Consider the following 16,818-nt stretch of genomic DNA (forward strand, 5'->3'; position numbering starts at 1 on the left):
TTATGATGCACATGGGTTCTTTTGGCCCAGTAGCCCACTGCATTTATTGGTGATAAGCTAGTGTTAGTGGATTTGAATACAGTAAAGATACCAATATAGCAGAGTGAACTGGCCAGATTTATTATCTGATTCAACAAGATATAATAAAAATGGGCCTTTTAAAAATAATCGCAATATAGTTGACATACAAATATTACATTGGTTTTTCTGGGGTACAACCTGGTGATATGACAAGTCTATTCATTTTGCTGTATCATCACAAGTGCAGCTACCACCTATCACCGGACAACCCTATTACAATACCATTGACCAAATTCCCTATGCTGTGCCTAAAAATGGGCCCTTTAAATGTGCAGTGTTCCCCGACATGTCACCATAGGATCTGAAGTCACGCTGAGTGAATTCAGTAGGAAAGTTGAAGAAAAAGATTAAGAAATGAATGTAAACTAACAATAATAGTTAAAAACAGTAAATGTTATTCGAATAGCACTTATTTGACAATTATCATTGATAATTATCACATTTGAAGTGTGATACTTCCAGAACACATGATTTAGTAACAAGAACAATGAAAATGCATCCCCACCTACAGCAGAGGCAGCTCTGATCTTCTTCCTGACGTACGTATGACTTGCCGGGTTATCGCCCACCAAAATGATACTGAGGTGAGGTCTTCTGTTCCCAAGGGAAATCCATGACTCCACACCTCTCTGTATTTCTTTCTGGATTTGTTTGGCCATTTCAGTTCCTGAGATAATAACGGCATCATGTCTGTGGAAAACAAAAGAATAAGTACAGTACAAAATTCAATAAGGAACATTCAGTCTCATTAAGGTAAGAGGTACAAGTGTGAACTACCCATCTACGACTGTTCAAGTGAGCAGCCATCAATCAGTCTCAGAAAGGCAAAAAGAAATGTGTGTACTGAAAGGGCTTTCTTGCTCTTTGTGATCTCAAAGTTAAAAGTGAATTCAGGTTACTCTTACTGTGTATTCATTTTTCTTAAGGTACTTGATAAAGTATAAGATGGTTCTTTCTTTCTCCTGCCCCTGTCCTTTCACTATTGAAAGGCCTGGTGAAAGAAACATCTGTATGTAGCACATGATTATTTCACAAACACCAAAGGCAGATCAACGAATATCAAGAATAAAGGAAAAGGAAGAGGGGGAAGAAGCAGAAGAGGAAAAGGAGAAAAGGAAACCTTATCGCACCTGAATTCTTTCCAGCACGTGTACACTTTTTATTTTCTAATGGGGGCAGGCATCATGAGTAACAATCAGCACAAACAAAATGCAAATTTGCTACCCCTTTCAAATAAGTCAAATGTCCTTTCTAAGAGGTTGGTGTATATATATGTGTATATATATATATATATACACACACACACATATATGTATATGTGTATGTATATGTATATATTTGTGTGTGTGTGTGTATATACCAAGAATATTCCATTTCAGTCTCAAGAATATTCAAGAATATTCCATTTTAGTCTCAAGAATATTCAAGAATGTTCCATTTCAGTCTGACACCAGTGATTCACAGTGTCCATCCAAGTTCCGCCAATTTTGACAAGAACATTGTTCTACCAAGAAGTGATTCTGAAATGTGGTCTATAGATACACACACTAAAATTGCCTGAGAAGCTTGGTGAACTTGCAGATTCCTACCCCATGATTCAGAACAGTCTGGAAATCTTCAAGTCTAACAAATCCCCAGACATTCTTTGGGCATGACCGTGTTTGAAAACCACTTCTTTATTTCAACACAAAAGTATAATTTTGAAATAATTATTCCCATAGGTAAACAATTGAGGAAATAAACTGATGAAACAATACAACTTTATAACTGTAGGTAAACTGAATTTTATTTCTAATATATCTACTTTTCACTAAAAATCCCATAGCTTTCAAGTCAAGGAAAATTATGGCAAATTCAGTGTATCAATCTTGCTCCACTGTCCTAATTTTATAATAGCTTTATTGAAGTATCTGACATATATGGCACATATTAAAGCATGATATTTGGTGTTTTACTACCCGTGTATACTTGGGAAACTGTCACCACAATCAAGCAAATGATACCCTCAAAAGAATCCTGGTGCTCCATTGTAATCTCACCATTCCGCCATTCTTGCCACACCCCCTTCCCTATCCCCAGGCAACCCCTGATCTGCTTTCTGTCACTATATATTAGTTTGAATCATCATTAATTTTACAAAAGTGGAATCATGCACTACATGCTCCATTTTATCCAGCTACTTTCACTCAGCATAATTAAGAGTCATTCATGTTGCTGCTCATTTCTTCTTATTGCTGAGTAGCTTTCCGTTGTATGGATATATCAAAATTTGTTTATCTGCTCAATTGCTGATGGGTATTTGGGTTGATTCCAGTATTTAGTCATGGCAAATAAAGCTATAATAAACACTCATGCACAAGCCATTGTATGCACATATTTTCTCTTGAGCGAATGTCTAGGAGCAGAATGGCTGGTTCATATGATAGGTATGTTTACATTTGTAAGAATCTCTCAATCTGTTTTCCATAGTGGTTGTACCATTTTACATTTGTACAGGCATTAATGAGTGTTCCAGTTGCTCCATATACTTGCCATAACTTGGTAAGGCTGGTCGTTCCAATTTTAGACATTCAGTGGGCTATGTGGTGGTATCTCATTGTGCTGTTAATTTGCATTCTCATAATGAATAATAATGCTACACACCTATTCAGGTACTTACTTATCATCTACCTCTACTCTTTGGTGAACTGTGTAATTTCATGTTTTGCCTATTGTTCTATAGGTTGTTTCCTTATTACTGAGTTTTGAGAGTTATTCATAACTCCTAGGCTCAAGTCCTTTACCAATATATGATTTGAAATATTTTCTCCTTGTCTGTGCTTTGCCTTTTCATTCTCTTAATTGTGTCTTTGGGAGATCGGTTCTCAATTTTGATGTTCTTCATTCAGTTTTCCTTTCATGGAGCATGCCTTTGGTGATGTGTATAAGAAAGTTTTGCCTAAATTAAGGTCACAAAGGTTTTCTTCAATGTTTCCTCCTGGAAGTATTATGGGTTCAGGTTACACATTTAGTTCTATGACTTAGTTCTATCACTAGTCTGATGGGACTTTATATCAGGATATTGTCAAATGCTTTTTTATGTGTCTATAGAGATAATTATAAGATCAGATTTTTTTTTGGTTTTAGTCTGTTATGATGAATTACATTGATTGATTTTCAAATGTTCAATCAATGTGGCATTCCTGGGATAAACCTCACTTGGCCATAATGTACCTATCCTTTCTAGATATTGAGGATTTCACCTAAAATTTTGTAAAATTTTTTGTATTTCTGTGCGTGAGAGGTGTTTGTCTATTTTTCTTGTGATGTCTTTGGTACGGTGTTGGTATCAGTGTGATGCTCCCTTCACAAAATGAGTTAGGAAATATCCCATCTTCTTCAAATTTCCACAAGAGTTTGTCCAGAATTGGTATTATTTCTTCTTTAAATGTTTGGAAGAATTAACCCATGAAGCCATTTGGTCCTGGAGCTTTCACTGTGGAAAGTTTTAAAACTGCAAATTTAAGTTCTTTAATATAGAGCGCTATTTATGGTTATCTATTATTTCTTGAGTGAGCTTTTATAATTTGTGTCTTTGTACATTCTAATCATTAGTGCACAATTATATTATAGACTAAATCAAGATACAATACTTATTTCTGAGTTTAAATTTTTATCTTCAAGATTAGATAACAAACTTTTTTTACTATTTACTATGAATTTCTAGTACCCATATTTTACTAATTTATTTAAGTGACCTTTTAATTCTAAGAGAACTAGGTCCTCTTACATTAGAAAATACTAAAGGCTTCAGATATGGCAACTTATTCCAGCATGACTCATTTCTAAGAGATGGTAAAAAATAAATACTTTCCGGGGCACCTGGGTGGCTCAGTGGGTTAAAGCCTCTGCCTTCGGCTCAGGTCATGATCTCAGGGTCCTGGGATCGAGCCCCACACCAGGCTCTCTGCTCAGCGGGAACCTGCTTTCCTCTCTCTCTCTCTGCCTGTCTACTTGTGATCTCTCTCTCTCTCTCTGTCAAATACATACATACATACATACATACTTTCCATAAATTAAATTGGGTCAGCAATATTCAGTTGGGGTAAAATACTATATAGAAGTGGTTTATCTGCTAATATACTAGAATTCACTTTTATCATTAAAAACATGCATTTGTGTTTTAAATTACAAAATCACCTGAGCTCTATGTTACATTTTATAGCACATGCATAGAAATGCTGCTGACATCTTTTATTAGCTGATTCTCTGTTACACACAATAATTGGTTCATAGGCTGCTGTGAAACTGGCAATCACCAAACAAAATCCAGGATGATTATGCCTTAGAATATTAAAAAGCTGTGTGACCCTGAGAATGTCAGAGTTGGTAATGGCATAAACTCATTCCTCGTTTCCATAGAGACAATCTACATACAGATTAAATTTGACTGTACCCTGTATGTTGGGATCTGAGAGAGTGAGAGGGCTTACTTTATAGCACTGATGTGCTAAGTGAGCTTGCTAATTATAGCTGACATGTTATAGCCTGGCTGAGTTGGGTGTTTATGGGCAAACACCCAGGAGACTGCCACCCAATTTTAAATAGGAACTGTGAGGATTTTTCGTAGCAGCTGGCTCAGCCCATCAATTCCCTCAGTCCCTGCAGAGCCTTGGCAAGCCTGGCTCGGGGGGAGATAAGACATAAGGATAAACGAAGCAACCTGGTATTAGTGGAGGCCTAAAGTGTGGATGCCCGTACCAATCCACATGCTGGAAGACCAGTAAACACACATATTCTCTGGCTCACATAGTCTTCAGTGCATAAGAAAATGAGATTTGTCAACATGAGGACTGTTGAAAAATATTGACTTCAATAACAGTGCAAATATTCAGGCACAGAAGCACACAGCTCCTAAGAGTTCTCCCTGGCTCAAGTCAATCTCTGCCAATCCATTTTCCACACTGCAGCCAGAGTTGTTTTCCAAATGTAATCATGCCAGTTCCCTGTTAAAACTCCTTACTTCAAGCTCCTTGTTTATTAATTTAATTAATACCAACTGAAAACGTCCTATCGACCAGGCACTATTCTAGGAAATATAAATAGCAGTACACAAAACAAACTGCCCACTTTCATGGGAACTATAGTCTAGATGAAGAAGACAGTTGTTGTTTTTTTTTAAAGAAGACAAATTATTAAAAGGCAAATATTTGACATATCATGTGTGAAAAACAGAGGGAAAGGGCATATCTGGAAGCCAGAGTTGTCATTTTAAGGACTTCATTCATTCATTCATTCAAAGAGAATGTGGGCATAAGTGTGAGCAGGGGGAGGGGCAAAGGTAGACAGAAAGAGAGAAGCTCCAGCAGACTCTTCGGAGCACAAGCTGACTCAGGACTCAACCTCAAGACTCTGAGACCATGACCTGAGCCAAAACCAAGAGTTGGACGCTTAACCAGGCACAGGGCTTAATTGTCATTTTATATGGATGGGTTAGGTGTCTCTTCTCCAATGAACCAGGTGATATTTTATCTTAAATGAAGGAAATGAGAGAATATGTCATGTGGCTATCTGGACAAAATAATTCTAGGCCAAAGGAAGTACAGAGCAGTACTTTAGGCAGGAGTGTGCCTGGCACAGTTGATGAATGGCAAGAAGGTTAGTGGCTGCTGTAGAAGCAAATGTACCAGGACAGGACACAAGTCAAAGAAGTCATGGAATATCAGATCACATGAGGTCCCGCAGACCTTCAAAAGGATGTCAGCTTCCACCATGAGGTAGGAAGCCATCTGGTGATTTTGCGTAGTGCTATTAGCCGATTTTCATTATTCAATCACTGGTGAAAATGTGGAAGACAGACTGTGGGAGCAAGAGGGGAGTGGGGGCACCAGTAAGAGGCGAGTGCGGTATCCCAGGCAAGAGATGAGGGGGCTTTGGACAATGAGGGTAGGAGTGTAGGTGCAAAGTAGTCTGAATCTGAGTTAATTCGGAGCATGGAGCCACTGGATTTACCGAAAGTAGGTGCAGAGGATAAGGAAAAGAAGTCAAACATGAATTTTTGACCAGAAAAACTAAGAAAAGGCAGGTTGTTGTTTTTTTTTAATTTTTATTTATTTGACAGAGATCACAAGTAGACAGAGAGGCAGGCAGAGAGAGAGGGGAAGCAGGCTCCCTGCTGAGCAGAGAACCACAATGTGGGACTCTATCCCAGGACCCTGGGATCAAGACCTGAGCTGAAGGCAGAGGCTTAACCCACCGAGCCACCCAGGCACCCCAGAAAAGGCAGCTTTAACTAAAATCCAAATTTCCTGTAGCTTACAAGCCCCTGCATGAGTTTTCTTTTGCCTCACTTCTAGAGAACACTATACTTGTCAAGTCCTACATGACACACAGCTGCCTTTCAACTTATCCACCGGGCCAGGTTGCTGTTTCTGGACCTTCACATGCACTACTCCCTCTTCCCGAAACACCCTTCTTTCTCCTTCTGACCTCCCCAACGTCCTAGCGCATCTATTCCTCCTTCACTCCCATATATTCCTCAAGTCACAGCTTAGAAGGACCCCTGGGAAATGTTCTCTGACCCCTTCTCCCCAGGGAACTGCCTCTGCTATAAGGCCCCACAGCACCCAACTCTGACCCTTCCGTCCTGTGGCAAATCCTTGCGCACACACTATACTCAAAGCTGTGCGGGGCAGGAAGTTGACATTAACTACAATGCTCTTAACACCAAAGGGTATTTTGCACATGTATGTGTTTACTAAATATTTATGGAATTATCAGAGTTGAATTGTTCGTTGTATTATAATTTGTTGGAATTCTTACGCTGCCACTGAAGAGTAACTCTAAAAACAGCAGTATTGTTGTTTACAGCAGTGAAAATATTCTGCATAGAGTGAAAAAATGAGATGAAAAATTGTAGGTACATAATTTTAATTTAAAATGTGCCACATACAGCTAAAGATGAAGAAGGAATATGTAACATAAAATGGTGGGAGGGAGTACTCTGGATCTTTAGCCATCTTAAAACGTTTTTTAGATGTTATCCTAAGAGTTCTTCTTGAACTATATAAGAACAGATAGAAAATATCTATAAAACATATAAAAAGGGGGGCGCCTGGGTGGCTCAGTGTGTTAAGCTGCTGCCTTCGGCTCGGGTCGTGATCTCAGGGTCCTGGGATCGAGTCCCGCATCGGGCTCTCTGCTCAGCAGGGAGCCTGCTTCCCTCTCTCTCTCTCTGCCTGCCTCTCCATCTACTTGTGATTTCTCTCTGTCAAATAAATAAATAAATAATCTTTAAAACATATAAAAAGGAAAAATAATACAACTAACAATCTTACCACCCAGTTTACAGTATCACCATAACCACCAAAATCGTTCTGTAACCCTCTCCTACCCAAACCCTAGCCTCTCCCAGAGGTAAGCACAATCCTGAAATGTGGGTTGATGATTCCACTGCTTTCCTTTATCACCCAATGTGTGTAACTCTAAACATTAAAGATACACTAACATACATGATACATAAAGTAAAATATATACGTATGTTCCATAAAGGTATATGCACCAGAATGGAATCGCTGATTATAGGATATATATGTGTGTTCAATTTATGCCAACTTGTTTCCTAAAGCTGCTGCACTAGTTCGCTGGTCCGCCAGTGGGGTATGAAAGTTTGTTCTGCTTTCTTGATATTGTCAAAAATTTTAACTAATTAGTTAAATGGCATTTAAATGGGCTCATAATATCCATTTCCCTAATTACTAGAGGTTGAACGTCTAACAGGCTAATGGGCCATTTGGGGCTCCTCTTCTATGGAATGACTTTTATTACTTTTGACCATTTTTCTAATGAATTATTAATCTGTATCTAATTTGTAGGAATTAGTTACACATTCTGAACACTAATCTTATATCAGGTCTTTGTATCAGGTATCACCATCATGCGGCTTGTCTTTTCATTCAGTTTATGATTACGTAGGATGAAAAGTTCTTAATTCTAATGAAAAACTCAACCATTTTTGCCTCTGGTCTGCACAAAAAGTGCAAACTCTGACAAATTCCCATCATGATTCTATGACAGGACCCTCAGTTGGTGAAACAAACCAGCTAAGAAACTTCCAGGCACACTCCCTATAGACTACTACTTAAAACCCCACAGTGTTGTATTCACGGGTAAAGTGATTCTGGAGTCTCCGTGAAGAGCCACTTCTTTAGGACCCCATCACTCTCAGAGCAGGAATGCCCCCTCTAATATTCTGACAGGGGGTCAGTCCCTTTCAATATGAAGAAACCTGTGAAGCATATGTGCCCGAAAGCCTTAGAGCTATGTGCAAACAAGCTATAACCCAGTACTAACTAAAGTGTGAATCAAAAACAAAAATTAACCAAAAATGTACACATAAGCCCAGATACTGTAACTCAATTGCAAGCCTTACTAGGTTTATTCTTAAAAAAAAAAAAAAAAACCACACACAAAAGAAAACAAAAACAAAAACCCTCAGCATGGCAGAATGTACTCTCCTCACTGCCTGTGTCATATTTTAAAAATAAATGTTTGAAAATTTATTTTGTGAATTAGCCTAAAAGACCTAAGATTGTTTCATTTTGTTAAAAATCTGTTGGAAACTGCTAATAAACACATTTAAAAAATACACCAAAAAAGGGGATTGAGGTCTGTAACTTTTAGAGAATTGACCTGCAGTCACTGAAAACAAAGCTTACAAACAGAAGTCATATCCCTTCAAAAGCAAGGGAAGAAATTTATCCCTTTAAAAGCATGAGAAGCAATATGAGAACTAATTGAACAATAATGGCTTAAATGATACAAAAGCAATTCTGAAAGTCTATTGCTGTGGGTTGAATTGTGTCTCCCAAATCCTCATTCTTTGCACCTATGATTGTGACCTTATTTGGAAATAAGGTATTTGCGAATATAATGAAGATGTAGCATGAGGACGAGGTCATAGAGTGACCTCGTGGAGTAGAGTGGGCCCTTAATCCAACATGCCTGTCACCCCTATTGGAAAAGACACAGAGACACAAACACAGAGAACTCCACGTGAAGACACGCAAGAAGATGGCCACGTGACCAAAGAGGCAGAGATTGGAGCCTTGCAGCTGCAGACCAAGGAAAACTAAGGACTGCCAACAGGGAGAGGAGAGGACAGCAAGGTTCTGTGAGTATACCTTGATTTCTATCTTCTAGCCTCCAGAAGTGTGAGGCTCAGTTTCTGTTGCTTTAAACCATCTACTTTGTGGTACTGTGTTTATGGCAGCCTTAGTAAACAAATACATCTATAATCCTAATTTAAAATTTTCTAATTTGTGGGAAGAATCTTCTTTTTTTTTAAAAAGATTTTATTTATTTATTTGACAGAGAGAGATCACAAGCAGGCAGAGAGGCAGGCAGAGAGAGGAGGAAGCAGGCTCTCCGCTGAGCAGAGAGCCAGATGCAGAGCTCGATCCCAGGACCCTGAGATCATGACCTGAGCCGAAGGCAGCGGCTTAACCCACTGAGCCACCCAGGCGCCCCTTATGGGAAGAATCTTATGATGGAGCAATTTTTCATGGAATACATTTAGATTTTGGAATGTAATAGCATAAAACTGAGAAGATGTGTAATTTTACTGCATCTAAACATGGAAAAATTTAAAAATAAACAAACATGACAAAATGTTTTAAAAGTCCTAAAAAGAAACAACTTCTGTGATGACATTTAACGTATTTGCCAAAGAAAGAATGCTGAAAGGAGACACAAAGACAGCAATCGTAAAAATATTTAGGCTAAAATAGCTTCACATTCCAGCATGAAAAAACTAGAATTGAGACTATGTTCGATTTAGCAGCTTGCTCTGAGTGTCTGGCATCTGTAGAGAAAGTACTTTGAAAACTGAAAGTACATTGTCTAAAGAAAAGAACAATTTAAAACTTCTAAAAAAAACTACAACAGCAAATTTAATTTTTACATTAAGCGTAAGATTTTTTTTTTCCAGAAAATGATCAGTGTCAAGGTGTTAAAGATATAGCTAAGAAACTGATTCAAGAATACGCAGCAAGACTTCAGGGTGTGTTGAAAGCTAATGGTCACATAATTAACATAAAAAATTGAATATAATAGAAAGATCAAAATGTCTCAATTGTTTTAATGTATAAGGATATAAATTATCTTTTAAAATGTTAATTTTGAAAACAGGTTTGAACAGGATGCTTTTAATAGGTCCTAAAATATTTGTAAATCAGTAAAATATTCCAAATATGCAATTTTCATTACTTTTCAAAAAAATTTTTTTTTTATTTGAGAGAGAGAGAGGGAAAGAACGAACTCAAGCAGGGGGAGGGGCAGAAGGAGAAGCACAAGCAGACTCTATGCTGAACAGGAAACCCAACAGTGGGGTGGGATCCCGGGACCTTGAAATCACAACCTGAGCAGAGGGCAGACACTTAACTGACTGAGCCACCCAGGCGCCCCATGAAATTTTCATTAGTTTAACATCTCTTTTTACTCTTGAAAATGTGGTTTGGTCTAAAACTTATATAGTCACATTGCCATTAATACAAGGGCAGTCAATTTGACCCTAAGATTCACACAATGCACCCTGTCATTACTAACTCAGGTGACATTTCCTGAATAGGTAATGTTGCAAGTGACCGCCAAAAAAGGCAGAACAAAGAGCTCTCCCTTTCAGTATTCTCCTCCCATTGCTGGGCTGGCACTAATGTGGCTTCATCAAAAAGCAATTAAATCACAGTAGGGGGTGGGGGGGATGAGTAGTAGGGCAGGATAATGTACTACAAATTAGTTACCTCCAGCCAGAAATCAACCAGTTCACCATTAATAGTGTAAAAGGAGATTTCAAAATGGAGCAAGCAAGCCTAAGAAAGTCTCTTTAAAATTGTGTGGAAAGGCTATAGGAGGAATTTATGCAGGTCCTCACTGGAGAACTCATTTGACTTTTTGGCAGCTACGTGCCCTCAGCCTAGACTTAGCCTCCTCACTTCAAATCCCTTCCAACCAATCCAGTTAACCTACTTTCAATCCGTTTTGCATTGAGGACCTAAATGAGAACTGCACTTGTGACGTTTAACCTTTAAAATTCTGCCCCTCTTTGTCTCCCTCAGTCAGATTTCTACCTGAATCTGGATCTCCAAAACTGCAATTTTAATTGCCAAAAAAAAATGCCTTTGCTTACACATCCAGTGAATTCTTTCTTGGTCATCAGGAGCTATATAATGAGGTTGGATCCGTCACTTAACTGCTCGGAACGGAATGCAATTTCCTTATCTATGTAATGGGAATGTTCCCTGTTTAACTTACAGAAAGGGATTTGGCTAAATGTTCACTGGCTGATTTGTAAAAATCACTCTAAGTGACAGATGGTGACATACACAAACCACCAAGGAGCCATCATTTCGTGTTGTTTGCATGAGACTGTTTATTTCTCTGTATTTTCCAGGAAATAAACCATAACCATCCTAATCTATGGGTACTAGAACAAAATGTAGTATTTAATTAACTAAAGCAAAGTAGCAAATAGAAGGAAAAAAAACCATTACTTTTCTTGGGTATTAAAATACTCCTTCATAAAAGAGTAAAATAACCACAAATAAAATCTACCCAATTTCTGCAGTACATTTAATGTGTATACATGGCTCTTTTTTCTGCATCTAGATTTTACTATTATTTTCAACCACAACTTTAGAGCTGCAATGGATTGTTTTTTGATCTGTAAAGATTTTTTTTTTTTTAAGCGTAATACAATCATTAGCAATTCAAATTTCTCTGCAGGTCATACCATAGCCTAATCACTATGTATCTCACAGTCTCACCTAGAAATTTTCAGTCTGATTAGTACAACAGAAATGAAACTCAAGGGAACCAGGGAAAAATTATATATTGAATAAAACCAATCACTAATACTAGGGAACCTTTTGAAGTAAATTTTTTGAAAGTGAGCGAATGCTTAGGAATATCAAGTTTATGAATTTTATTTAATTTTTTTTAAGATTTTATTTTATTTATTTGACAGACAGAGATCACAAGTAGGCAGAGAGGCAGGCAGAGAGAGAGGGAGGAGGAAGCAGGCTCCCCACTGAGCAGAGAGCCCGACGCGGGGCTCAATCCCACGACCCTGGGATCATGACCTGAGCCGAAGGCAGAGGCTTTAACCCACTGAGCCACCCAGGCACCCCAAGTTTATGTAATTTTAAAAAACATTTCATTTCCCATCCTAAATACTACACTTTAACACCTTAAAAGTTATTTTATCAGAAATTATACTTCTGTAAACCAATATAAACAAAACCTAAAGCCCAGTTCTCATTTTGCATAATTCTGTTATTCAATTTTGCAATTTATCTCTTTCAGGTCCCTAACCTATAAATTAGAACATCAGAAGCTACCTAAACACTCATATTTAAGTACCTGTGGTTTTTACTGGCAATATCTCAAATACTTGCTAATATTACTGTGATTTGTTGCCAACATTTACAACTGAAGAAAATGCTAAATTTTGTAGAGATTAGTTATCTCCTATCTGAGTTTATGGATCCCCTAAAACATTTCATTAAGTCTCAGGTTAAGAAATAACCTTCACGGGATGCCTGGGTATTTAAGTGGGTTAAGCATCTGCCTTCGGGTCAGGTCATGATCTCAAGGTCAGGGAGCCTGCCTCCCCCTCTGCCTGCTGCACCCCCTGCTTGTGTACCCCTGTTCTGACAAAAAAATAAGTTAAATCTTTAAAAAAAAAAAGAAAAAAGAAAAAGTACCCTTCATTAAGGGACTCTGACAAGATAATTTTTAAGATTTATATGCGAAATTAGCTTTCCTGATTCAGAGAAGTACTATGAGATTTAATGTTTTCAAAAAGAGGAACAACAGTGAGATACATCAATAATTAAAAATTGCTTATAGAGCAACGTACTGTGTGTATCATTAAAGTTCCCAAACCCTGTCACCATTTATTTACTGTTAACCTGGGCAAGTTATTTGGTTTCTCTAAGCCTCAATCACCCAATCTATTAGGAACAGTAATAGTCCACTTCAGCTGTTTTGAGGGTAAAATGATATACTAATGCAAAAAATCTCAGGAAAGAATTTAGCAGAATAAAGGTTCACTGAATACTAGTAAGATTTTATTTTTCAACAACACAACTGGATTAAAGGCAATTAATATTTGTTGCAATTACTCATAAACAATCAAAGCAGGGCGGGCACATCTTTTTTTAAATTCAATTAATTAATGCATAATGTATTATTAATTTCAGAAGCAGAGGTGATTCATCAACATTTTACAATACCTAGTGCCCTCATGTGCCCTTCTTAATGTCCATTACCTAGTTACCCAATCCCGCTATACCCCTTCCCTCCAGCAATCCTGTTTGTTTCTTATAATTAAGAAACAAAATAAGAGTCTCTTATTTTTTTTTTTAATTTATTTATTTGACAGACTGAGATCACAAGTAGGCAGAGAGGCAGGCGGAGAAAGAGAGGAGGAAGCAGGCTCCCCACGGAGCAGAGAGCCCGATGTGGGGCCCAATCCCAGCACCCTGGGATCATGACCTGAGCCGAAGGCAGAGGCTTTAACCCACTGAGCCACCCAGGCACCCCAAGAGTCTCTTATGTTTTGTCTCTCTGATTTCGTCTTGTTTAATATGATCTCACTCATATGTGGAATTTAAGAAACAAAAGAGATACAGGAGAAGAGACGGACATCTATTTCAAACTATATATGCCCTAACTTTAGAATTATAAATCTCTGGATAGTCTTTCGGATCTAGGTACACTTTTTATTGTGAGTAATTACAGAAACCAACATAGATCACTGATCATTTTCAGATCATTAAGTGAACAAACCTTGCTGATATGTTGACAAAGCAAGATCTGAATCTGAAGAGTAAAATATTTCATATGTTCTAAGAACTAGACCTGAATGATACCATAATGTAAGTTATGACCAACTGACTTAATGTAATACAACGCAGCCAACAAAATGTTAGTAAAAACAACATAGAAAATGGACATGATGTAATGTTAGGTGGCGCAGCTTGGGTAGCTGTTCTTGGATAACACCCAACCTGAGTTCTTTGACACTAATTTAGGTTTAGATTATGTTCCATTCTGACCACAAAGTTTTCTATCTTTAAATCTGGTCCAAATGGCACCTAACAGCAAATCTCATTTATCACTGATCTTTAATTTATCCCACTCATTGACAGTTCAAATTTCTCCAAAGTGCCAAGCTCTTAAGCCTCCCTCTGTAATTTAATCATTTCCAAGCCAAACTATTTTAAAACCTACCACTGGGCTCCACAGAATCCTAAGAGAGTATGTTACCATGGAAAATTATTAGTGTTTTTGTTTTTTCCTGCTTCTAATCATCCAACCAAGGTTTTAAAATGAAAAGATAACATCTGAAAAACAAAGATTCAGGTCATTAAAGAAACTGCTTAATTTTTCCAAACATCATGACTGAGTAACAAGATTTGAGATTACTACTAGTCCTTTTTCATCTACTGACCCATTTTAATCAGAAAATTTATTTTGAAGACATTACATTAGAACACATTATTGCTGAACGGCTGGGACGTAGACATAAAACTCAGATATAGATACTAAATGCTAAATCATGTAGGTTCTAAATTTAAAGTGACATTAAGAATTGCTTAGAGGGGCACCTGGATGGCTCAGGGGGTTAAAGCCTCTGCTTTCGGCTTGGGTCATGATCCCAGGGTCCTGGGATCGAGCCCTGCATCAGGCTCTCTGCTCAGTGGGGAGCCTGCTTCCCCCTCTATCTACCTGCCTCTCTGCCTACTTGTGATCTGTCAAATAAATAAATAAAATCTTAAAAAAAAAAAAAAAGCTATAGGTTGGACACAAAATTTTGCAAATACTAAAAGGCATCATAGCAGGAGAAGGGGACAAAAGAGATCTGCCAAATTAATGACTTTAGAAATCACTTTCCAACAGGATAAACAGGGAACCAATGCTTAGGATAGCCATTTAATTACTGAAAATGAGTTCAGGCAGGATGACCTAAAGCAGCATTTGGAAAGTCCCTGTTGTAGGATACCTGCAAATCTGCTTTGACCATGGCATTAATGTACAAGGTGCGTAACCTCCCTTTCAAATGGGAAAGGCTGCTGCCTAGCTGTGTACACTGAAAGCACTGGGCCAAAGATGCATTGATGTTTATAATCTAATGACATTTTGATTTGTAAACTCAAATAAAAAGGCAAAAATAGTAGAACTTTAATCACTAATTTTTTTTAAATTTTTAATGTTTTAGCTGTTCAGATAATTTATTTCATGAAACAATAAGCTGCAACAAATATAAGGGCTTATTTATTTCTTTGACAGTAAATATATGTTCTTCCAATTAATAAGATCTAATTTCTCATGAGGAAATAAATTCACTGTAAATCTTAAAAAAATGAGAGAAAACTTAAATACTTCAACATTTTATAATTTTCAATATTGTCAAAGATTATTTCTTGAAATTCCAATTAAAGAAAAAACTTCACTAAAGAAGTACTTGTATGTTCTCTCGGTATAAGTATAAAAATAATAAAAGGTGCTTTTTTATTTTTCATTTAAGGCTCTAGGTAGCTCAGAAACTGGCAATAAATCTGTTAATGTAGAACAGTCAATACTGGGGAAAGAGTTTATCAAACTCAAAGATAATTTTCAATAAAAATAACACTAAGGCTCAAATTTCAAGTCAATAGGATTGATGTCAGATTAAACCACATTCACTATGAAGAACTAGACAACTAACGTGTAACTACATATTAAAAAAGATGACTGAGGATGGGGACAAGTGGGGAGGCAGACAGTGGCGACCTCTGGAAGATGGAATCTCTTCTCTCTGCTGGCCCTAGAAGAGAAAAGAGACACCAGTAAGCATCAACACACTGTCCGAATTCCTCCCCACCCGAGACCCAACAGTCCACAGGTGTTTCTCTACCTGACAGCCAACCTCACTTTCATACATGGTATTCAGTGCCAAGAGGATGTCAAAACCACCACCCTATCCAAACTTGATTAGCACTGCCTTAAGAAAATAAAAACTACAAAAAAGTATTATTTATTTTTACAGTCATAACCTATATCAAATGGGGGTGAAAGCAGCTGAGTTCGAAGTAATACTTCTTTATACTAAGCCTAGCTTTCCAGGGAGCCCTAGGTGGCTCACTTTGGCTCAGGTCATGACCCCAGGGTCCTGGGATGGAGTCCCTTGCCCATCTCCCAGCTCCGCGGGGAGTGTGCTTATCCTTCCCCTATCTCTCCTCCTCCTTCCTTCTTTCTCTGACAAATAAATAAATAAAATCTTTTAAAAAAAATATCTTTCCAATTGTGGCATTCAATTATTTTAAATTATAAAGAGACCATTAATACAATTTAAAAGATTTGAATTATCCCTTTGCTCCTGCACATGTGTATGAAGCAAGTGGCTTCCAGGAAATGTTTGGGTTGTAACTGTTGGACTCCCCATTCAATGTACATGGAGAGGATAGGGTGATGGGTTCTTTAGATCAAGATGACAAAGGGAAATTCATCAATGTATACAATCTGGAAAAGGCTATCCTCACTCTGAAAAGAAGCCTTAAAGCAACTGAAATTGAAAAAAATAGAGTGATTCTCTGCTCAGCAGGGAGCCTGCCTCTCCCTCCCCCTCTGCCTGTGCTCTGCCTAACTGTATTCTCTATCAAATAAATAAACTCTTAAAAAAAAAATCAAGAAATCCTTCCTTAAAAAAAAAGTGAC

General features: G+C 37.7%; 1 protein-coding gene across 2 annotated transcripts in view; it reads right to left on the minus strand.

Annotated features, from left to right (window-relative positions):
• MTHFD2L (methylenetetrahydrofolate dehydrogenase (NADP+ dependent) 2 like) overlaps window positions 1-16,818 on the minus strand; it is a 132,799-nt gene that overhangs the window by 114,502 nt on the left and 1,479 nt on the right. For both annotated transcript variants that reach the window (XM_044224048.1, XM_044224047.1), the window contains exon 2: window positions 587-771. In XM_044224048.1, coding sequence (XP_044079983.1) covers window positions 587-771 — 185 coding nt within the window. The remainder of the gene's footprint in view (window positions 1-586; window positions 772-16,818) is intronic.

The sequence above is a fragment of the Neovison vison genome, chromosome 11, assembly GCF_020171115.1.
Source record: "Neovison vison isolate M4711 chromosome 11, ASM_NN_V1, whole genome shotgun sequence".
Classification (NCBI taxonomy): Eukaryota; Metazoa; Chordata; class Mammalia; order Carnivora; family Mustelidae; genus Neogale; species Neogale vison.